The 25,339-nt window shown below is 38.9% G+C and overlaps 2 protein-coding genes across 2 annotated transcripts; both read right to left on the bottom strand.

Annotated features, from left to right (window-relative positions):
• Positions 1–1,493: 1,493 nt before the first annotated feature.
• On the bottom strand, positions 1,494–2,893 carry LOC104231125 (protein MIZU-KUSSEI 1-like). Its single transcript, XM_070160546.1, has one exon. It carries the CDS (start codon positions 2,560–2,562, stop codon positions 1,717–1,719), a length of 846 nt encoding a protein of 281 aa, XP_070016647.1. The 5' UTR covers positions 2,563–2,893; the 3' UTR covers positions 1,494–1,716.
• A 1,225-nt stretch (positions 2,894–4,118) lies between these two features.
• On the bottom strand, positions 4,119–10,335 carry LOC104231126 (protein Dr1 homolog). The gene is made up of 6 exons (XM_009784069.2): positions 9,918–10,335; positions 9,741–9,802; positions 6,275–6,364; positions 5,578–5,672; positions 4,896–4,964; positions 4,119–4,563 (listed from the first exon to the last, which is right to left on the bottom strand). Exons 2-6 carry the CDS (start codon positions 9,793–9,795, stop codon positions 4,303–4,305), a joined length of 570 nt encoding a protein of 189 aa, XP_009782371.1. The 5' UTR covers positions 9,796–9,802; positions 9,918–10,335; the 3' UTR covers positions 4,119–4,302.
• Positions 10,336–25,339: the final 15,004 nt, after the last annotated feature.

The following is a 25,339-nucleotide window of genomic DNA, read 5'->3' as shown; positions in this document are numbered from 1 at the left end:
TAAATTACTACAATGTTCCAAAAATCTTAGCAACTTCGATCTATTTGGAAATATAACAAAATTAAACACAAATTAGGAAGATATTCGTGGTTTCAGCTCTCTTGAGCATTTTAAACACTAGGTAGCCATTATGATTTCAAGATCCTCCTGTGGTGGAATCCTTCATCCCACAACCCAAAGTTTACCCATTTGAGATCAACAACCTTCCAAAGAACCTGGATAGTACATGCATGCATAAATAACACTCTCACACCCCAAGAATCACACTCCTCATTAACCATCTTCTACCCCAAATTCGAAATTGAAACTAGGGTATAGAACCTTACCTCTTGGATGAAGAATTTGTGAATTTTCCTTGTGTATTGTCCAACTTTTGAGCAAGGATTAATGAACAAGTAGCTTAAGGACTTCTTTCACTCTATGGCACCGCCTCTCTAGAAATATCATATTTTCTCTTTACAAATGGTTCTTAACGTCTATATATCGAAATAGGGTCGGGTTATAAAATCATAAAATGGACCCTCCGATTCCAACTCTGCGGTCGCAGAACAGGTGTGCGGTCCGCATAAGGGACCGCAAAATCACTCTCCAAAACTCGGCTGCTCGGGTCAGGTCTGCGGTCCGCAGACTAGTTCTGCGGCCAATCCTCCTCCGAAAATCTACGTGTTGGATTTGCGATTGATTGTGTGGTCCGCAAAATGATTATGCGATCGCATAATGGACCGTATAATGGTCCTCAAACTTGGCTCAATTTATGCTTCATTCCGAGGTCGATCTGCGGCCTAAAAAATGGTTCTGCGGTCGCATAGTGGACCGCAGAAATGCCATGTTCAACAAACTTTTTCCTTCAACTTCCCGACGTACTGTACAACCCAAAAGTCCGTACCGCGGCGAGCTTTGCTACAATCCTCAAACATATTAGCTTACCTCGACACCACGAAACCCCGGATTTTAGGTGAAATTTTATGAAGCCTTACAATATAATAAGATTATCATGTTATTTATTATTTCAAAAGAGGTGCGTCAAGTCAATACTAGTTCAAAAATTTCAACTTGGCCCCTACCGAACAGCAATGTGAGAAAAGAAAGTAGTAGCATAATGCCAACTTTTGATGAAAAAACAAATTAATGAAACCAAAGGATATTGTATCTGACATTAGAGAACAAAAACAATGAACAGATGACACTACTAAAGCATTCATACAAGCTGATAAGTGAGGGAAGGAGGGTTATTTATCCTGCATTTTTCTTATTTGATTATGTTGCAAACCATTCAATTGAGGATATAACTTATTTATAAATATTTCCACAATTAGTATATTATAACTTTTTCGTGTAACTTGCCTCATTTTCCATGTTACTAGTCCGACTTTTACAGACGATTATCACTTAACTGACCTAGTGTAATTTTTTTTACATTAGTGTATAAAAACTAAACTCTTCAATTGAAATGGGAAGTATATTTGGTAAAAGCAATAAACACAAAATTCCATTCCACCCAAAAGAGAAAAAATACAGTATACCATTAACCATAAACCATCCTCTAACCACATTTTCTTCAAAACAAGAAGAAAAATACTAAAAACATTGGACGTGGCTAGACCTCCATGCCTTTGGAAGTTAGATCAAGAAAGGATTATAGTTCAGTTTAACTCTCTTAAAGAAAAGAGAAAAGCAAAACTAAGTCATTGAAAATTGGGATCTTCCATTGACTGCTTAGACTCTAAGCAAGTAGAAACTAAGTTCAGGAGCTCCATTTCTATCAGGATTCATCATATAAAATGCCTCTGAATCTCTAGAGCCAACAACTCTCTCAAACTTAGCCCTCATATACATAATCTCACCAGAGTCAGTACCCCCATTTTCATTCCCTGGCAAAACACCAGCACCTGTTGAAATTGGCTCCACAGCTTTAAGTATCTGCAATTCTTTCGGCCCACATTCCCGTCTTGTCGCATAACCACAATTCTTTCCATTACAGTAAGTTTTCCATTTAGGCTCATCTATCAGTCTTGCCACCTTTTTTTCTTCTTCCTTGTCACATTCCAATGCAATTCTAACCAAGCCTGATGCCATTTCTTGGACTAGTACACTTACAGGAGTGGCAAGCTCAATCAAGAAAGCTGGTTGTGAATTGGGATCTTTCTGAAATGCAAAATGTACGTGTCCACGCTTGTGGCCGAAAAGGGTGCCTACAACTCTTGTTCCAAGACCTTGTTGGAAGTGTATCCTGTTTCTGCCAATTGCTATTAGGACAGACTTTAGCCTGGCCACTGTTATTGTTTGCAGTTTCCTTCTTGTTGTTGTAACAGATGCTGATGAAACTGCTGTAGCTGATTCTTGATTTAACTTCTTGTCATCTGTCTTGTTGTCATGGATAGTGTTTAAAGATGAAGACTTGGAGTTGGTCCTTGAGACTTGAGGGATTACTTTTGAAGTTATGTTTTTGTTTGAAGAGGGAATTAGGGATGGATATTCTTCTACTTCTGCTTCTTCATTGCTGATTTTGGTTGTCCAGTGAAACTGCCTCTTGGAGGACAGGTCTTGAAAACTCTTAGCCATGTTTGTCTTCGTCTAACAACAACAACAAAATCAGTGAAATCCCACAAGTGGGGTCTGGGAAGGGTAGTGTGTATGCAGACCTTATCCTTACCCTGAAGGAGTAGATAGGTTGTTTCCGATAGACCCTCGGCTCACAAAAAGACAGAGACAATAGATCAGTAACAGTAGTCAGACAGATAATACCAGTATCGTTAGGACCAGGAAATAGATGGTATTGTCTTCATGACTTCATCTAAGAAAGGGAGGAAAAAAAAACTAGGAACCTTTTAAGTGTTTTTGTGTAGGAGAATAGGAGTTGAGGGGTGTAGAGAGTCTGTTTTGTTCTTTTGAAGGGAAATCTACTTTCTTTCCTTAATGTTTTGCTTCTACTACTTTTAGATATAGGAATCTGACAAAGGGAAAGCATAAGCTACCCCACCAACTTTGATGGGAATTAGGAATGAAATACAGGTCCTATAGGGTTGTGGGGGAGAATGCAACAGAGAGAAAAATTGTACATAAAGAAAGGAATCTCAGGGAGACACAGGATATGTTATTTCACTTTCTTTTTGGGGTATGGTGCAAAAGGAGTAACTTGACTGACTCTTCTTTGACTTGAACAGTTTATTTTTTCTCTTCAGAGAATAATCTGAATTTTATGACAATGTCAAGAATTTTTTTATCACTGTTTCTTATGCCGAAGGTTTATCGGAAGCAACCTCACTACGTTCACAAGGTAAGGGTAGAGTCTCCGTACACATTACCCTCCCCAAATTACACTTGTGGGATTACACTTAGTTTGCTATTAGTGTTGTAAAGATCTTTTTGATATCAGTGTAGTTTAAACTACAATAGTAGGTTAGTTACCATTTTTACCAGTTTAGGATTTAGTGTTTTGTCTTAGAGATATACAAGTAGTTACGTCATTATTGACAAGACCATCACTGTATAGGAACTTAAAAGGCTTTTTGAAAAATGAGCAAGTTGTCACTGAAATCACAGAGGAAGAGAACCAAGGATCAGTCACTGTTTACAGTAGATATCCTCCCAGCACAATGTTCTGCCTCATGTTTGCTGCTTGTGATAAACCTGAATCCAAACCCAAAGGACAGCCAGTGATGATGTTGGATTCAGCTCGAGCAAGCACTCATATTCTGTCCTCAACCCCTAGAAAAGACATGAAACATAATGATACCAATCAAGAACCTGCAACACTGATATAAAGCTGAAGTTGGCTTTTAGGATTCACTGTTTCCTTATCCTCTTTCACTGAGGTGTAAAATCACTGCTCAACAACAAGCAAAAACTGATTTTGGGGCTAAATCAAACAGCATGGGAGGTGTATTCTCTTTTCTCAATACTGAATGGGATCACTAATTCAACAATGACCAATTAAATAACCATCACATTCACCATTCTTTCCCACAACTTGACAATTTAGTTTTATTTGGGTGGAACTGGAAATGCACACCCCAAAGATATTGACCACATTTTGCTCCTTGGGGCAGTGGCTAAGTTGAAGGGCCTTTATAGTGACAGAGAGCAGACTCGCCCATAGCGACAAACACTGAAAGCACTTGAAGAATGTAGATCATTCTGCTCATTAATTACACACAATATATGGAGACAAGTACAAATTGAAGGAGAGTTCACATAACTAGCACTCGGGACAGGAGCTTTTTGTACATAAAGATAAGAGAAACCACTTATAGAAATGAGTCAAAGGTGCTTGCCTACAGAACAAACAAAGAAGTCCTAAAATTAACTAGTCAAGTTTTGGTCCGCCTCTGAATCAGGCTGTTTCGAGGGAACTGTAACACCGCCGTTCATCCCTGCATGTGCCTCAGCAAACATTCTCTGTTGCTCAGCTAGTGCTTCTTCTGAATCAGGCTGTTTTGCGGGAACTGTAGCACTGCCATTCATCCTTGCACGTGCCTCAGCAAACATCCTCTGTTGCTCAGCTAGTGCTTCTTCTTCAGTCATTGCAGCGCCATTGCTGCACCTCCCTGATCTAACCGTGTCCTGTGGTTGAAGATACAGCAGAAGGCAATGCATTTATCAGACTCTTTGCTTTTTTTTTTTTGAAAAGCTACTTTATTTGGGTAAACCACATGCATGGGTTCATGGAGCGAGGGTGAGGATGAGACTGATTTTTTTTTTATTTTTTTTTGGGGGGGGGGGGGGGCTAAGATGACAGTTCCACGAAAATGAAAAGAGGCAGTGGCTCAATAGATGGATAAATCTAGCTTCTTTTTTTTGTCCATAGGTAAATCTAGCTATTCAACAGGAAGTCATTGAAGCATCCTACATAACAGGTCAAACTAATGCACGAAGATATAGAAATGAGCAGTTACCATGGTCTCTAGCCTGTGTTGTTCATATGCAGCATAAACTTCTTCAATATATTCCCCAAAGCCAAGAACCTGAGAAATCATTAATTAATATAAGTTGTGAATGCGTATGTCAACTGCAAATAATTATCAGCATGTTATGATTAGCAAATCAGGTCATTAATTATCACTCTCATTGTAAAGATGCCATAAAGGCTTTCATATGCGTATGATTAAGAGGTAACCTATAAAGATACAAATTGATCAAACACTCTTGTTTGGTCACAAAAGTAACTGTAAGAATACTGAACAACATAAAACTGGTTCAGTTGATCTTCATAATGAATTGTTTAATCCTTTTTGGATAAGGTGGTGAATATTTGTTCCTTGAGACCTATATAAAATAAAATAAAAGATTTCACCATAAATGTGGATCAGTTATGAAAGGCCATTTGCATCAGATCATATATCTGGCCCAATATAACCTCAGACGAAAACTTGAAGGGGGAGAACAAAATTTACAATTGGTGTCCTTCCCACTCTACTATCACCTCAAAGTTAAACCAAGTTTCAAATGGCTTATATCTCCTCAAAGTAAACTCATATATAGCACAGTTTCAAAGTGATATGCTGCAGAAAATTGCAAAACAAAATCAACATAAAGAAGATGAACATAAAAGATGAACTGCAAGATCAAGTCTAGTACCTCCAAAGCCTTGAGTACATGTTCTGGTGCAATTGTTCGTCTCTCTTCTCTATTACAAACTTCATTTGATTCTGATGAGATAAGATTAATGAACTCTGCAGAGATCAGAGAGTACCAAAAATTAATGCAAATTAAAAAAGAGAACCCCAGTACAATGATGCTTCATATACTAATTGAATCAATTATTTTGTTATCTAATCGTGGTATGTGAATAGATAACACTCAATTATCTGTTTTTCTTTTCTTTTGACTGTTAGATAACATTCAACTATCTATAGAGGGACGAACAGGAAGGAGAAGGGACCTCATCCTGTTCAAGCAGTAGAGACATGTTATCACGATTCTCTTAAAATAAGCTTCAAATGTGTTAATTTATCAGCTTATTTTAATATATTAACCTACACAATGTCTTAAACATGTTTTATGCTCATTAGTCACTACCATGCACTTGTACCATACTCTTCTTAGTTCTTACTACAACTCACCATACATTATTTGACTCGACAGCTTTTAGACTCAGTTTCCCTTTAGATCCATAATCCTACACTGGAAATATTAATTCTAGTCATGTTACATATTCCCTTAAATTTATAGAGAAAATCAGCTGCTATTATACGCAAAGTCGCAAACACCACTAACAATAGCAATGACATATCACCAAACTTAAAATCTGAACCCAGCAACTAAATCAACTCACCTACACAACATTCAATCAAAAGATCCTGAGTATCTCGAGCAACACGGACATCTGGGGGCAACATCTCCTTAATAATTTTTGTCATAGTTGCTGAAAAGAAATAACAGCAGTATCAGATAGCCAAACAACAAATCAATTATAGAAGTAAAGCAACAACCAAACACATTGAGACCTCCTTAATAACGAACTTCTGCCAAAAACTAAATGAGCTTCAGAGTATAAGGCGAACCCAGACAACAACAACAACCAGTAAAATCCCACAAGTGGGGTCTGGGGAGGGTAGTATGTACGCAGACCTTACCCCTACCCAGAAGGCGTAGAGAGGCTGTTTCCGAAAGACCCTCGGCTCAAGATAATAAGAAAAACAAGAGAGAATATTAGTTTCACCATAGAGATCATAGGAAAAATAGGAACATAAATTGCAGAAGAAAAATACAAGGCAGAAATGATGGCTAGTAAATAGATTTTGCACCGAAAAGAGAAAGTATTAAGACATGGCAATGCCCCTAGTTATTTTAGACTACAACCTTACCAGACTAGGCTCACAACAGTACAAAGTAACGCGAGACTCAACTACCTCCTAGCCTACAACCATAATACTCGACCTCCACAACTTCCTATCAAGTGTCATGTCCTCGAAAATCTGAAGTTTCGCCATATCCTGCCTGATCACTTCTCCCCAATACTTCTTAGGCCGCCCTCTACCTCTTCTCTTGCCCTCCACAACCAGCCGCTCACACCTCCTTACTGGAGCATCTGGGCTTCTCCTCATTACATACTCGAACCATCTGAACCGCGCTTCCCGCATCTTGTCATCAATGGGAGCCACGTGCACCTTCTCCCGAATATTATCATTTCTAATCTTGTCTATCCTAGTGTGCCCATACATCCACCTCAACATCCTCATTTCTGCTACTTTCATCTTTTGGATATGTGAGTTCTTAACAGGCCAACACTTAGCCCCATACATCATAGCTGGTCTAACTACCGCTTTATAGAATTTGCCTTTGAGTATCATCGGCACTCTCTTATCACACAAAACTCTAGATGCTAACCTCCACTTCATCCATCCTACCCCAATACGATGTGCGACATCTTCATCAATCTCTCCTCCCCCGTGGATAACCGACCCAAGGTACTTGAAGCTGTCTCTACTTGGGATAACCTGTGATTCAAGCCTCAAATCCACGCCCACTTCCCCCGGCTCAGTGCTGAAAATACACTCCAAGTATTCTATCTTCGTTCTGCTCAGCTTGAAACCTTTAGACTCATGAGTCTGTCTCCAAACTTCCAGTCTCTCGTTAACACCGGTTCGTGACTCATCGATCAGAACTATGTCATCAGCAAATAGCATGCACCATGGCACCTCCCCTTGGATATGGTTTGTTAACGCATCCATCACCAGGGCGAATAAGAACGGACTGAGCGCAGAGCCTTGGTGTAAGCGCAGAGCCTTGGTGTAACCCTATTTCAACCGGGAAATGCTCAGAGTCGCCTCCTACCGTCCTAACCCGAGTCTTAGCCCCATCATACATGTCCCTAATCGCCATAATATAGGGAACCGACACACCTTTTGCCTCCAAGCATCTCCAGAGAATTTCTCTAGGAACCTTGTCACACTTTCTCTAGGTCAATAAACACCATGTGCAGATCTTTCTTTCTCTCCCTTTACAGCTCCACCAACCTCCTAACAAGATGTATAGCTTATGTGGTTGAACGACCCGGCATGAACCCGAACTGGTTGTCTGATATAGACACTGTCATCCTCACCCTCGCTTCAACGACCCTCTCCCATACTTTCATGGTATGACTCAATAATTTGATACTCTTATAATTGTTACAACTCTGGATATCACCTTTGTTCTTATACAATGGAACCACCATACTCCACCTCCACTCATCCGGCATCCCCTTTGCCTTAAAAATAACATTAAACAGCCCAGTCAACCACTCCAAACCTGCTCTCCCTACACACTTCCAAAATTCCACTGGGATCTCGTCTGGTCCGGTTGTTCTGCCTCTACTCATCTTACGCATAGCCCCCACGACCTCCTCAACCTTGATACGCCTGCAATGCCCGAGGTCACGGTGACTCTCTGAATGCTCCAATTCGCCTAGCACAATATTCCGATCCCCTTTTTCGTTCAGAAGTTTATGGAAGTATGTCTGTCATCTCCTCTTAATCTGGGCATCTTCCATCAGTATCTTACCATCTTCGTCCCAGAGGCAACAATAATTCCTATAATACCATTGTTTTCAATTGAGATCATCAATCTCATCAGCCTAACACAATTAGCATACTGTACCACAAAGCGAGAGAGAGAGAGAGAATATGTGACAGAACTTCAGTAATTTTTCACATCATATAATAAGAAAACCTAGAGAAATTGGAACATACAAGAACCAATAAGTTATCAAACTGATCTAATACTTTAGAAAGTGTTCACTGCTCAACCCAATTTCTCAACTCTATTTTCAACTACGACACAGAAACCCAAACCACTGGAGACACTTTATCCAATGTTTAGCAACCATTCATCTGAGAAGATTTTCTCCAACAAACTTTGGGAAAACAAGGCAAACCCTCTATTCCAGCTACAGCACTCGTCCACATATGGAGAAGGACTGATCATCCAGTTTTCTAGTATCTCAATAGTGCTAATATTATCCTAAGGGAAATATAGAAAGTTCCAGCTATTATACAATTCTTCTCACCGAATACTTCTAACTTTTAGTCAAAAGGGAACTCAATAAATTTCGTACAAACAAATCTGAGGGAAAGCAGTGACATCAACATGCATGTGCTGTTCCAAATTTATAGCATTTACTTGCCACCGTAGTTCACAGAGAGGCCTATACATGTCAACTACTTTAGTCATTGCAAGTCAATGCATGCTCCATAAATTGTATTAAATGCATCTCTTAGATTTCAGAAGAAAACCTCCCCTCCCTGAATCATAAAAGTCGCAAAGGCATGCAACTATATTGGCATAACCCAATACCTTCCAAACAAGCACTTAATCATCAACCCTTGCGCGATTACATCATATTCATCCACTCAAAAGCTCTTCAATTACAAACTATGCCAAATTCCAAACTAGTCTGTGCACAGCTATACAAGTCCTGAATATACATTCCACTCCATTCGGAGCCGTTCCATTCCAATACTAAATAATTGTCCTTTCTTCAAGTTAGGTATACAAAAGTGAAACATAAACTTTGCACTCAAGGGTGCGGCCTAGTGGTCAATGAAGTCGGTGGAAAACCATGAGGTCTCAGGTTCAAATTATAGCGATAATAAAAAAACATTAGGTGATTTCTTTGCATTTGTCCAAGCTTTGGTGGACACAGTTACGCAATACCAGGGATGGTGGGAAGTGGTAGGCATATTTAGTAGCTTAATCGAGGCGCAAACATGCAAAAACAAAATAGAACATGGAATATAGGGAGAAGGGAAGAAAATAACCTTTGGGAAGCGAAGCATCCTCCTTATTTTTACCAACAATGTCCATAGGTTCCATATTAACCCTAAAAAAACCAAACACAAAATCTCAAATACAATATACATAATACAAATACGAAAAAAATTGTTTATACGAATCAAAAAGGAAAGATCTAGAGCTATCGAGTGAACTAATCTCACCTTACGAATTAGAAAATCGCGAGTGGCAGATCGGATAGAGGACGACGATTTTACAGAGAATACAGCAGCAGCTCCGCCAATTGGAAGATAATCGGAGGGAGATCGAAGGAGGTGATCGGAATCGGAAACGGTGGTTCATGATGCTGGATATAGATAGGGAAAAAGGAGAGAGGAGTTTGCAGATGACTAGGGCAATTTTTTTCTGAATTCAATGGCGGGTAGTCTGAAGCACGAATGAGGGAGGTGTGCTTCAGAATGACATGGGTCCCACAAGGTGTGAGTGATGATTGGGACGTGGTTTGCACGTAAGTGTTGGGTGCGTGAGAGAGTCGGCGATGATAAATATGATTCATTTGCTTATACATAATTTTCTTCTGGAGAAAGTGGAGAAAATTTGCGGACGCGTGAAAATCTTCCAATTGAGGCCTAACACATATGCCCCAATATGGTATTCTGTGGAATATCCATTTGAGAATCAAGCTCTTTCTATATCTAACTTCTTTTAATTAACGAATTTTTTAAATTTTATGGTTTAAACTCGAGATTTCTAATTAAGAGTACAGGAATCTCCTCAATTCCACCGCAACCCCAATGCTATACCTAATTAATTTATCACTATTTTAAATAAGGGGTCGTTTGACATGGTGTATAAGAATAGTACCGAATATAGTGTATTAGTAATACTATGATTAGTTATTTTGAGATTCTTTCTTATTGACTGTTTGATTTGATGTATTAACTCAGTTATGTCTTTATACATGTTTATTCATGTATTAAAAAATTATGATTTTGCTAATGGCCTAATGCCATGCTTTGCTATATATAATTGAATATAGTGTATAACTATTACAAGAATTAGTTACACATTGGTTGAAAAACACTAACAAATAATTGATCAATATTACCAAAACTAATACATATATTATTTTTCCTAATACATCCTACCGAACTACCCCTAAAATTATGAAATTCAGTTTTAAGTAATATTGTGTCTCTTTCCAAAAAAAATGTTGTGTCATCACTGTCTAGTTAGACATTTTTAATATCCTATTAATTAAGTACATAAGAAGAAGAAAAATTAATTTATTTGCCTGTCCATGTTCTCATAATTGATATAACTATAGTATAGTAATAATATTGATGTATAAAGTGTATTCTAAAGTTGTCAATCCAAATGTAAAAGTGATTATACACATTTTATCGTTAGTATTGAAATATGGGTACCAAATTGGAACTGGACACCATATTGGACCTTGCTTTGTACAGGGGTTAGAGAGTTTTCATTTTAAATGTTGAAGTGATTAGCCATCTCGTTGACTACAAGAGAATTTGATGGTTTTTGTCATCTATCCCTCATTTTGTCAATAGACTATAAAAATTATTGCAAATATTATTAGGAGATCGAGCTCTTCAAGTTATTCCTGGATTGATGTAATGTAATGTAATACACTAACAGGAACCTCCTGAAACAAAATCAAACTTCTACTATATGCTTTTTATACTAGTAAATTTAAGTGATAATTAAATGCCATACCACTTAAACGAAGTTTGACTTTCTTTGTATTATTTTAACTGCGTCTCGTTAAAATTGACTGAACTGAATGGAGCTTTCGTCCAGTAATTAAATCGTGTGATATCCATCAAATTTAGGAGCATTTCTAGTAATTATTATTATTTTGAATAAGTCTACTACTTTTTTGGAGCATTTTTACTAGTAGATATGCTCCTAAATAATATGAGACTTATTCAAAATAATAACACGAATTAAAAAACTAAGGAATCATACAAAAGATAAGGAATCATCCTTTTCGGTGCACGCTCCACACTAGGTAACCTGCTCATTATGCAATAGCTCGTAAATAGCATGTAAACTGCACTAGGCAAGCTCGGTGCGACGAGTGATCTGACTGAGGAGGCTGTTGGTAAGAGGAATTAATCATAGGTCTTTCGTGTGGGAAACCACTCAGCCAAACCCGTAGGCGTGTTGCGCGTGCAGCTTAATACATCCAAGTACCAAGAAAAAGCATCCTGGGGCCTGATATGCTACCGTCACATTGTCTCCATATTAAGTAAATTACTTGTAGCTTTAGTAGTACTCATTGTCCATTTCCAGTTATGATTATCACTTGAGCAACTTAATTTGTAATACCATTTCCAGGTGACCTGACTGCTGCTCAGACATTGAAATTAATGTGTACCAAGATTTATATCTTGATTGATATCAGATCATATCAGAGAAGGAAAAGGGTAAGGCTGGAATACCTTGTCTTTCATCTAGTGCTAAAAACAAGATGATTGTCATAAGTTGGATGTTTCTTCAAATTAAATTTCTTGCTCAGCAAAACGTTTCATGTTTATCTTTAATTTGACTACCTAATTGCATATGTATTCTTGAAATATTTCAGTTTGAAGGGTTTACCAAGTAAGGTGAGGAAAATTGTAAGAAATTCTAACAAAGCGAAGTAGTGGCTCAATAGGGGCGTACATAGGTCGGGTTGGTTCGGATTTTACAATTACCAAACCAAACCAATTGTGTCGGATTATTAAATCTAAAGACCAAACCAAACCAATAAAACTCGGGTTTTTCACTCTCGGTTTTTCTCGGGTTTTCGGGTTTTTCGGGGTTTTTTCCGGTAAAATCTTCGTAGAACAAAACATATAAATTATGCTCAAAATATTTCTTCAGTCCTAGTAGAATACAACTATATAAAGTATTTTCCAAGAAAATAATATAAAATATGAGATATGTCATGGCATTATCCTAAAATATTCAACAATAAAATTATGTAATATAAATATTACTAATTAAAAAGCCATAATAAAAATAAACATAATCTAAAAGTACTAAGTCATGCTAAAATAAGTAGACTAATAAGAGAGTATTAAATACATGACTAAACGTTAAAGAAAAATAAAAATAGGTTATGTATTTTATCTAAATTATTGCAAAACAAAAATAGATATTCAATACATTCCCGTTCGTAGTATTGAATTAAATTTCTTTTGTTAGCATTAGTATTGATTTGATTTTGGTTTGGGCTTTTGTTAACACTATTTAATTTACTAATGTTAATGACTATAAAACTTTTTGGAACATTCAAAAGTTCTAAATCCAACCTAGAAATAATACCTCAAAAAATAAAATTATGAAATCTTTTAAGAAATATTTATAAATTACATCACAATAAGTATATTTATATATTAAATATATCTAAAATTTCTATATATGTAATGTCGGGTTGGTTTGGTTTCGGTTTGATTTTCTTTAGTTAAAACTAAACCAAATCAATTATGGTCAGATTTTTTTTCTAACACCAAACCAAATCAAACCAACCCATAGATGGGTTTTTTTCTCGATTTGACTCGGATTACCGGATTGGTACGATTTATCGGTTTCCTTTGTACACCCCTAGCTCTGAGGATACTTTTACTAAATCTTCTTGTATAAGGAAACCTGATGTATATCGTTTGTCTATTTTCCATTATATACATGAAGACTCAGGGGCTCCCGTTGGCAGCCAGACCAGGTAACTTTTGTTCAAATCCTGAATTTGTTTTGTGAAATCCATGATTTATGAATAAATTGTGAAGTTATAACCCAATAACTTAAAAAAAACTAGAATTTCGAACCCATAAGTTTCAATTCCTAGCTCCGTCTTTAACGGTGGTAACAAACTATATTGTCATGACAAAAAACCAAAAAACAAAAACAAAAAAATAAGCGAATTATAAGGGTTGTATGTGAGAAAATATGGACGTGTTAATGAGGAATTTATCTACCTTTTTTTTTGCACTAGAAGATGTCTACAGAGGTACCTGGAAATTGTCCAAATTAAACATTAAAGTACTGTATTTTTCTATGAAAATTTAAGGGGAAACAAGTGTCTATGTATTGGTGTAATGGTGTTGGTAATGAACTAGGATAATCCGCCTTCTCTTATGGGAAGGCTTGTACTATCTATTTGCACGTCATAAATGGTAAAAATAGCACGAGCTAGTTAGTTTTCGGACTAATAATTGAAAAATAGTTAGTGTTTGCAAAGTCATTGAAAAATAGCTGATATTTTGCTGCAACACGGAAAGTTCCAGCATAATATACTGGAGATTAGTGCACATGTGTATGAACTTTCAGCATATTATGCTGGAATATTTTTCGGATTTTGAACAGTATTTCATTCAAATTTATCTTTACATGAAAAGTGGCTAAATTTTAATTACTTTTAAAATTGTGGCTATTTTTTAATGACTACTATAAATCTGACTATTTTTGAATTTCTCCCTGGTTGAGCAGAGGCGATGGTCTACGCTTGAAAAGCAATTAAATATCCCACTCAAATTGAAGGTCTAATTGTCAATTGGGAGAAGTGTCATGGGCAAGTTTATCAGAACCGTGAGCTATTCTATAGTAAAAATTGCATGGGGTGCTTTATTTGGTCGCCCCCATTTAACATATACCTATTTTTAAAATAAAATTAACTTGTACTCACTTTTTAAATAATTTCAGCCCCCTTTCTCCTCCTCATTCTCCTCCTTCGTTTTTTTTTTCTTCTTTTTCTTCTTTCTTCTATTGCTATTAGTGCTACTATGGAACTTCAATTCTTAAATTATTTAAAAATAAATTATAAATAATTACGTAAGTTAGTATATAATAATTTATGAATACTACGTGAGTCACTAGACAATGCAATTAATTATGGAGAACTGACTTACTGACTTTCAGCATTCTCCTACTGTTATGACCAGATCAATATCAACTTTGAAATAATATTCAAATATTGCTTCAAGCAAAGCAACTTCATTTAATGAATTGCATCCTTTCTCTTCTTAAAGGTCAACAGAACAGTGTCGTCGCAGTCGGTTTTCAGATATGATGTTGACTAAACTCTGGATTGTTTCGACAGTTTGCAAAATAAAAATTTCACCTCTAAAATTGAAGTTCGCCAGTTATAAAACAAAAATTTTGTCAGTTAAAAAAATAAAAACGCCAGTTACAAAACAAAAAATTCGCCAGTTACAAAAATAAAAACTTCAGCTCTAGAGCTGAAGTTCGTCAGTTACAAAATAAAAACTTTAGCTCTAGAGCTAAAGTTCGCCAGTTACAAAACAAAAACTTCAGGCCCGGCTACTAGAATGCTGAAGTTTTGCATGATTGTCTTTGCTACTTCAGCCCCGTATGCTAAAGTTATGCGAAAAAACGGGTACGCTTGCAATTTTTTTTGCAAAGCGAACACAAATTAAAACGTGACACAAAAAGCGAGTATAGATGCAAATGTCCCTATTCTATCTTGAAAAAATTACGGCCTAATACAAAAATAGCATAGGCTAGCTAGTTTTCGGATTGGTTATTCATAAATAGTCAGTATTTGCAAAGTCATTGAAAAATAGTCACTATTTTGCTGCAACAGGAACCGATCCAGCATAATATACTGGAGATCTGTGCACATGTGTATGAACTTCCAGCATATTATGCTGGAACTCCAACACGCGGAAAGTTCCAGCATAATATACTGGAGATTGGAGCACCTGTGTATGAATTTCCAGCATATTATACTAGGTCGGTATATTATACTAGAACTCCAGTATATTATGCTGGAACTCCATTATAATATGCTGAAGTTCTAGTATACTTATGTTAGAACTCCAATATATTATGCTGGAGTATTTTCCGGATTTTAAACAATATTTTTGTTTAGATTTATCTTTATATGAAAAATGGCTAAATTTCGATTACTTTTGAAACTATGACTATTTTTGAATGACCACTCGTAAATCCGGTTATATTTGAATTTCTCCCTTGAAAGAACAATGCTGCTAAAATTAGGCCATATTTTGCCTTCTTATCTGGTTTGGCCAACCTTGTATATAATTTTAAATTTCTGTTTCATCTGTTAGCCTAACATTAAAGACCCATTTGTTCCATAGTCCATAACCCCACGTAAGCTTCTTCATGTATGAAATCCTTTTGTTCTTCTTGTCTTGCTTTTTTGATCTTTACCTTCCCTTTCCCCGTTTAATTTAAAAAGTATTTTTTATTTCTAAAGTTCTTTCACTGTAAAAAAAAAATTAAAAAAAAATAGAAGTGAGTCACTTTTTAATTTTCAAGAATGTTAGCATCTGCATATTTGTTCTAGGATACGTAAAAAGTTAACTGTTACCATTCTTATTAAAAATTAAACATTTGGGGGACAATCAGAAAACCTCCATCGTTGGAGTTCAAGTTTGTTAGATAATAACACTTGATTGGTTTAAAAAAAAAACTTCAGTGAAAAAGCTGAAACTTTATGTTTGAATCATATGAGATTTTGAGTTTGAAAGTAAAACTTGGATATGAGATTTGAGGTTAATTTCGAAATGGGTATGTTGGATTTGTTTCACTACTAGAAATCCGGGAAAAAGCGATTAAAATTTGGCGATCAAAATTGATCTGTCAAGAAAATCGACCAAAGTTGGTCGCTAAATTGGAGAAAATAATTAAATAATTATTCTAAATACATTAGCGACCAAGGATGGTCGCTTTTTGGTCGATAATGTGGTCAAAATGTTGACCGGACTGGTCAGACTTGCTTGGTCAAAGAAATACTGAGATTAGCGACCAACTTTGGTAGCTAAAGTGGGACCCAGTTAAAATTTTTTAATAATTATATTATTATTTAAAAAAAATATAAAATATAAATAAATACTATAATTTAAAATTAGCGACCAAAGTTGGTCACTTACGAAAGGGGAAGCAGATAGAGACCAACTTTGGTCTCTAATCTTGGACCCAGTTATAAAATTTTAATAATTATATTATTATTTAAAAAATTATAAAATATAAATAAATATAATTCAAAATTAGCGACCATAGTTGGTCGCTTACGAAAGGAGAAGCACATAGAGACCAACTTTGGTCGCTAATCTGGGACCCAGTTCTAATATTTAACAATTATATTATTATTTTAAATATTATATAAAATATAAATAAATCTGATTTAAATTTAGCGACCAACTTTGGTCGCTAATTTTAATTTCTGGATAATTAGCGACCAAAGTTGGTCGCTTTTCAGGTCAACATTGGTCAAAATTAAAAATTACTTTTGTATTTACTATCTAAATAATAGAAATGTAATACGTTAACACTTTTGTAGTACAAGGATGAATACACTAAAATATACTCTAACATGCTATATATGTAGCTAAAGTAGTACAACGAAGCTTGTTATATATATATATAAATTGATTTATCGACTTATAACCTACTCAGATGCATCGTTGAATATTAAAAGCAAAACGTCTCAACTTATATCAATTAGTCTGTTATAATTGATTCATCGACTTATAACCTAGTGATGAATGAATATAATTCATTAATTCTGTTACAATACAAATAATGAATACAGTATCATGTACTATAACATGCTATATATGTAATTAAAGTAGCACGAACTATGTGTGTTATATATATACACACACTAACATATACTATAACAAGTTATATATACGTTATGATATTACAGTGAAGTGTCTGTGTGTGTATGTGTAAGTGTCTCTCTCTCTCTCTCTCTCTCTCTCTCTCTCTATATATATATATATATATGTCACGACCCGGAATTCCCACCCTCGGGACTCGTAGAAGCTAGGCAAGCCATGAACTTAGAAACCATTAACTCATTCATTTTTGTACATGTTTAGCCAGTTAAATTATCCATAATTAAGCATTTAAATGACAGTGGAAAATAAAATTTAGCGGAAGTCTTAAATAAATGTGAAACCCAAATATCTAGAAACCAATACATGTCTCTACCAGAACCTGGTGTCACAACATCCACGAACTACTAAAAGTACTAAATACAACCGTTTGAAAGAAATATAGCACTGTTTGTCTCGAATACATGAGATAACAAAATATGAAATAAGATAGAGGAGACACCGGGCCTGCGGACGCTTGCAAGGCTACCTCGGTGTCTCAGTGGACTGAAGGCTGTCTCCCGAGCTATTGCTGCTGACCAAAAGCTACTTTGGTATCTGCACAGAGTGCAGAGTATAGTATCAGCACAACCGACTCCATGTGCTGGTAAGTGCCTGGCCTAACCCCGGCGAGGTAGTGACGAGGCTAGGACCAGACTCCAAATAAACCTGTGCAGTTATATAATATACAACGAAAATATAAACAGGTAATAACGGTTTAAATGGGAGGGGGAAACATACCAATTCTATCAGAAACTTAATAAAGTATGAAAGAACACTCGATGTCTACAATCAATACGATAACAATACTGTTGTGGCGCGCAACCCGATCCCTTATCATTTAATCTTGTTGCAGCGTGCAACCCGATCCACATATATAACTGTTGCGGCGTGCAACCCGATCCAATATAATATCTGTTGCGGCGTGCAACCCGATCCACGTATATAACTGTTGCGCGCGCGCAACCCGATCCAATATAATATCTGTTGCGGCGTGCAACCGATCCAATATAATATTTGTTGCGGCGTGCAACCCGATCTATATAATATATCTGTTGCGGCATGCAACTCGATCCATATAATATATCTATTGCAGCGTGCAACTCGGTCCATATAATATATCTGTTGCGGCGTGCAACCCGATCTAATATATATATATAACACAATAAAAATATTGTGGCGTGCAACCCGTTCCAAATATACAGCTTACAGTGATCATAACAACAGTCCCGACAAGGGATTTAACCATAAATTACACGATCCCGGCAAGGGAACTCAACAGTACAAGTACATACGTCCCGGTAAGGGAGAGTCAGCTATAACCAATCTCAACTCAACTTCTATTTATCTCCATTTCCACCATTTCTAGCTCATAAGTAACTTTCACGAAAATAAACTAAGTCATTGCTCAATATCACGGTTCTACTCACTATTGCAACCACAATATCATTCAGGAATACAACAAGTATCAATTTAAGACTCACGGTCATGCTCGACACGAACGTATAGATACTCGTCACTATGTCTATACGTCGTACTCAACAAGAAATAAGTAGCAAATATGACTCAACTCCTAATCCCTCAAGCTAAGGTTAGATCGAACACTTACCTCAAATTTCCACGGCCAACCCAATCTTCAATTAGCGCTTTTCCTCTTGAATTTGGCTCCAAATCAATTGTATCTATACATAAATGACTTCATAACATCAATAAATGCTAAACAATTCGAATTAAATGCCTAATTATAGCATTCCAATCATTCTTTCCAAAAACCCAAAAATCGACCCCAGGCCCGCTTGGTCAAAACACGAGGTTCGGACCAAAATCAAATTACCCATTCACCCACGAGCCCAAATATATAATTATTTCCAGAATTCAACCCCAAAATGAGGCCTAAATCACAATTAATTAAAAACCCTAACCCTACCCAAATCCCTAATCTTCTACCCTTAATCATATGTTTTAGGTCTAGAAATTCAATAGATGTTGATGAAAATGGAAGAATCGAGTTAAAAATTACTTACCCAAGAAGTTTTGGTGAAAAAGTGCTTCAAGGATCGCCTAGGAGCTTTGGAGAAGAAGAAGTTTTGTAAAATTTTGAGAAATCCCGTAAGTGTTCTGTTTTTGGGTCTTTAAAATAACTGGGCGAAAATATGCATCGCGTTCGCGATGGGTCAGGCTGCAATAGCCTTCGCGTTCACGAAGCAGGAACTTCTCGAGCCTCGCGTTCGCGTTTAACAACTTGGTGACCCCTCCCCTCAACCATACGCGTTCGCGAGTGGGAGGACGCGTTCGCGAAGGGTCTCCCCCCTCGCTTCACGTTCATGTCACAACCTTCGCGTTCGCGAAGAAGACTTTGGGCACCTAGGATCTTTGCCTTACGTGTTCGCGAAGGGGACCACGCGAACGCGAAGGGTAAAATCCCTGGGCACTGACTGCAGAAAATCTGCAACTTCTCTTAAACTCAAAACTTCCCGAAACACATCCGAAACACACTCGAGCCCTCGGGACTCCTAACCAAGCACACGTACTAACTCAACAATATCATACGAACTTATCTGTGCGATCAAATCGCCAAAATAACCTCAAAAACAATGAATCAAACCTCAAAATCAAAGGATTTTTCTCAAACTTCACAAAACATCGACTTTAGCAATTTAGGTCCGAATCACGTCAAACGGACTCCGTTTTCAACCACATTTTACAGAAATGACTTAAACCATATATAAGACCTGTACCGGGCGCTAGAACTAAAATACGGGTTCGATAGCACCATGTTCTAATCAAATTTCATTTCAAAATTCCTTAAACATTTTTAGAAAATAATTTTTCTTAAAAAATTCGTTTCTCGGGCTTGGGACCTCGGAATTCGATTTCGGGCATACACCCAAGTCCCATATTTTCCTACGGACCCTCCGCGACCGTCAAATCACGGGTTCGGGTCCGTTTTCCAAAAATGTTGACCGAAGTCAAATTTACTCATTTTATAACCAAATTTATTATTTTTCACAGAATTTCGTATTTAAGCTTTCCGGCTATGCGCCGGACTGCGCACGCAAATCGAGGCAACTCTAAATAAGGTTTTCAAGGCTTCAGAGATACAGAATTCAATTACAAGCAAGTGATGACCCTTTGGGTTGTCACATTCTCCACCTCTAAATCAACTGTTCGTCCTCGAACGGACAGAAGAAGGAAGTACCTGAGTCGGGGAAAAGATGGGGATAACAGCTCCGCATATCGGACTCGGACTCCCATGTCGATGCCTCAGAAGGGTGACCTCTCCAGTGAACACGAACAGAAGGAAAACTCTTCGACCTCAACTGATGAACCTGCCGGTCTAGAATAGCTACCGGCTCTTCCTCATAAGACAAGTCCATGTCCAACTAGACAGTGCTGAAATCTAACACGTGGGATGGATCGCCATGATACTTCCGAAGCATGGACACATGAAACACTGGATGCACGACTGATAAGCTGGGTGGAAATGCAAGTCTATAAGCCACCTTTCCCACTCGATCAAGAACCTCAAATGGACCAATGAACCTAGGGCTAAGCTTGCCCTTCTTCTCGAATCTCATCACGCCCTTCATAGGCGACACTCGGAGCAATACCCGCTCACCAACCATAAAAGCCATATCTCGAACCTTGCGGTATGCATAACTCTTTTGCCTGGACTGAGCTGTACGAAACCGATCCTGGATAATCCTGACCTTGTCCAAGGCTTCTTGAACCAGATCTGTACCCAACAACCGAGCCTTCCCCGGCTCAAACCATCCAACCGGAGATCGACATCACCTACCATACAAAGCCTTATAACTAGCCATCTGGATGCTCGACTGGTAGCTGTTGTTGTAGGCAAACTCTGCTAATGGCAAAAACTGATCCCACAAGCCTCCAATATTAATGACACAGGCTCGGAGCATATCCTCAACAATCTGAATAGTCCGCTCGGACTAGCCGTCCGTCTGGGGATGAAATGTTGTACTCAACTCCACCTGAGTGCCCAACTCTTGTTGAACTGCTCTCTAAAAATGCGAGGTAAACTACATACCTCGGTCCGAAATGATAGACACAGGCACACCATGAAGACGAACAATCTCCCGGATATAGATATCAGCTAACCTCTCGGATGAATAAGAGACTGCCACAGGAATGAAATGCGCTGACTTGGTCAGCCTATCAACAATGACCCATACTGCGTCGAACTTCCTCCGAGTCTATGGGAGCCCAACAACGAAATCCATAGTGATTCGCTCCCACTTCCACTCGGGAAGCTCAATCCTCTGAAACAATCCACCTGGCCTCTGATGCTCATACTTAACCTGCTGACAATTCAAACACCGAGCCACATATGTAACAATATCCTTCTTCATTCTACGCCACCAATAATGCTGCCGCAAATCCTGATACATCTTCGTGGCGCCCGGATGAATAGAGTACCTGGAGCTATGGGCGTCCTCTAAAATCAACTCTCGAAGCCCATCCACATTAGGCACACAAACTCGACCCTGCAATCTCAAAACTCCATCATCACCTAAGGTAACCTGCTTGGCACCTCCACGCTGCACCGTGTCTCTGAGGACACATAAATGGGGATCATCAAACTGCCGATCATGGATATGCTTCAATAAGGAAGAAGGAGCGACCGTTCAAGCTAATACACGACTAGGCTCAGAAATATCCAACCTCACAAACCGATTGGCCAAAGCCTAAACATCTAAAGTAAGCGGCCTCTCACCAACCGGAATATAAGCAAGACTGCCCATACTGGCTGACTTCCTACTCAAGGCATCGGCCACCACATTGGCCTTTCCCGGGTGATATAAGATAGTGATGTCATAATCTTTCAACAACTCTAACCACCTCCTCTGCCTCAAATTCAACTCCTTTTGCTTGAACAAATACTGAAGACTCTTATGATCCGTAAACACTTCACACGCCACGCCATGTAGATAATGCCTCAAAATCTTCAATGCGTGAATAATGGCTGCCAACTCTAAATCATAAACTGGATAGTTCTTCTCATGAATCTTCAACTGTCGCAAAGCATAGGCAGTAACCTTGTCATCCTGCATCAACACTGCACCAAGTCCAATACGAGATGCATCACAATAAACTGTATAAGGCCTTAAACCTGTGGGCAAAAGTAGTCAGATCTGTCTTGAGCTCCTGAAAGCTTGCCTCACACTCGTCCGACTATCTGAACTGGGCACCCTTCTAGGTCAACCTGGTCATCGGGGCTACAATAGATGAAAACCCCTCCACGAATCAACGATAGTAGCCTGCCAATCCCAAGAAACTCCGAATCTCTATAGTTGATGCTGGTCTAGGATAGTTCTTGACTGCCTCAATCTTTTTCGGATAAACTTGGATACCCTCTGCTGATACAACATGACCCAGGAATGCAACTGAACTCAACCAGAACTCACACTTCGAGAACTTAGCATATAACTGACTATCCTTCAGAGTCTGGAGAATCACTCTGAGATGCTGCTCGTGCTCCTCCTGGCTACGGGAATATATCAAAATATCATCAATGAAGACGATCACGAAGGAATCCAAATAAGACCTGAACACTCGGTTCATCAAATCTATAAAAGCTATCGGGGCATTGGTCAACCCAAATGACATAACCAGGAACTCATAATGCACGTACCGAGTGCGGAAAGCTGTCTTAGGGACATCAGAGGCCCTAATCCTTAGATGACGGTAGCCAGATCTCAAGTCTATCTTTGAAAATACCTTGGAACCCTGAAGCTGATCAAACAAATCATCAATCCTCGGCAATGGATACTTATTCTTGATCGTAACCTTGTTTAACTGCCGGTAATCAATACATATTCTCATTGACTCATCCTTTTTCTTAACAAACAACACCAGCGCACCCCACGACGAAACACTGGGTCTAATGAAACCCTTCTCAAGCAAGTCTTGCAACTGCTCCTTCAACTCTTTCAACTCTGGCGGGGCCATGCGATACGACAGGATAGAAATGGGTTGAGTGCCCGGAGCTAAATTAATGCAGAAGTCAATATCCCTGTCGGGTGGCATCCCCGGTAGGTCTAAAGGGTATACCTCAAGAAACTCGCGAACAACAAGCACAGAATCAATAGAGGGAACCTCAACACTAGAATCACGAACATACGCCAAATAGGCCAAACACCCCTTCTCAACCATACAACAAGCCTTCACATCGAGACAACACTACGGGTAGAATGACCAGGAGTCCCTCTCCACTCTAAGAGAGACATACCCGGTAAAGCTAAGGTCACAGTCTTAGAATGGCAATCCAATATAGCGTGGTAAGGTGATAACCAGTCCATCCCTAATATAACATCGAAGTCGACCATGTCTAAAAGTAACAAATCTACACGAGTCTCGAGACCCCCAATCACCACAATACAAGAACGATGGACTCGATCAACCATGATAGAATCACCCATCGGTGTGGACACATAAACAGGAATACCCAACGAATTACTAGGCATGACCGGATACGCTGCAAAATAAGATGAAACATACGAGTATGTGGACCCTGGATCAAATAACACTGAAGCATCTCTATCACAAACCAGAGTAGTACCTATGATCACCGCATCTGAAGCCTCAGCCTCAGGCCTGGCTGGAAGAGCATAACATCGGGGCTGAGCCCCACCACCCTGGACTACCTCTCTGGGACGGCCTGCAACTGACTAGCCTCCACCTCTAGCGGTCTGGGCTCCATCTCTAAATCCTCTACCTCCACCTCTAGCACCTCTACCCCCACCTCTAGCTGGTTGGGCGAGCTATGGAACACCTGGTGCCTGAACCATAGTACGAGGATCTTGCTGCTATAACTGAGTGCCCTCCAACCTCGGACAAGCGCTCCGGATATGACCATGCTCACCACACTCATAACATCCGCCTAAATGTTGCGGCTGAGGAAACTAACATTGACCCTGGTGACCTGAATGACCACCTCGAAAACTCTGAAGCGGCGGTGCACTGATGGGAGCTGGTGTGCACTGTAAGGCTACTAATCAGAATAATGCATCTAAGAACCACGACCACCTGAAGTACCATGAGAGACCTGGAGAACTGACTAAAAAGGCCTAGGGGGATGGCCTCTACCATGTGAATCTCTACCTCCAGATGAGGCACCACTGAATCTACCTGAATTACGGGGCCTCTTATCCGAACAATGACCACCTCTCTATGACAGGATCATCTCTACTCTACGGGCCACATTGGCTGCCTCTTAAAAAGTGATCTCACTCCCAGCCTCCCTAACCATCTGAAGGCGAATCGGCTGAATAAGACCATCAATAAATCTCATCACCCTCTCTCTCTCTCTCTCTCTCTCTCTCTCTCTCTCTCTCGGTAGGAAGTATGACAAGAGCATGGCGAGCTAAGTCGATGAACCTGGTCTCATACTGGGTAACCGTCATAGAACCCTGCTGGAGGCGCTGAAACTGCCTCCGATAAGCCTTTCACTGAGTAATGGGGAGAAACTTCTCCAGAAATAGCTGTGTAAACTAATCCCAAGTCAAGGCTGGCGATCCGGCTGGTCTAGCTAAGCAATAATCCCTCCACCAAGTCTTGGCGGATCCAGACAGGCGAAATATAGCAAAATCGACCCCATTGGTCTTGACAATACCCATGTTCCTGAGAACCTCGTGACAACTGTCTAGATAATCCTGGGGATCCTCAGTAGATACACCACTGAAAGTGGAAGTGAAGAGCTTGGTGAACCTATCCAGCCTCCACAAAGCATCGACAAACATAGACGCTCCATCACCGGTCTGAGCTACTACACCTGGCTGAACTGCTCCAACTGGCTGAACCGTTGGAGTCTGAATCTGAGGAGCTACCTGCTCCGGAGTGTGAGTAGCAGGAGTCTGGGCCCCTCCTCCAGCCTGAGAGATGGCTGGTGCTACAGGAAGCAAGCCCGCTTGGGTGACACTATCCATAAGGCCCACTAATTGGACAAGAGCATC

This window comes from Nicotiana sylvestris, chromosome 10, assembly GCF_000393655.2.
Source record: "Nicotiana sylvestris chromosome 10, ASM39365v2, whole genome shotgun sequence".
Classification (NCBI taxonomy): Eukaryota; Viridiplantae; Streptophyta; class Magnoliopsida; order Solanales; family Solanaceae; genus Nicotiana; species Nicotiana sylvestris.
Note: the sequence above shows the minus strand (reverse complement) of the source record. Positions and strands in the feature narration are given on the sequence as shown.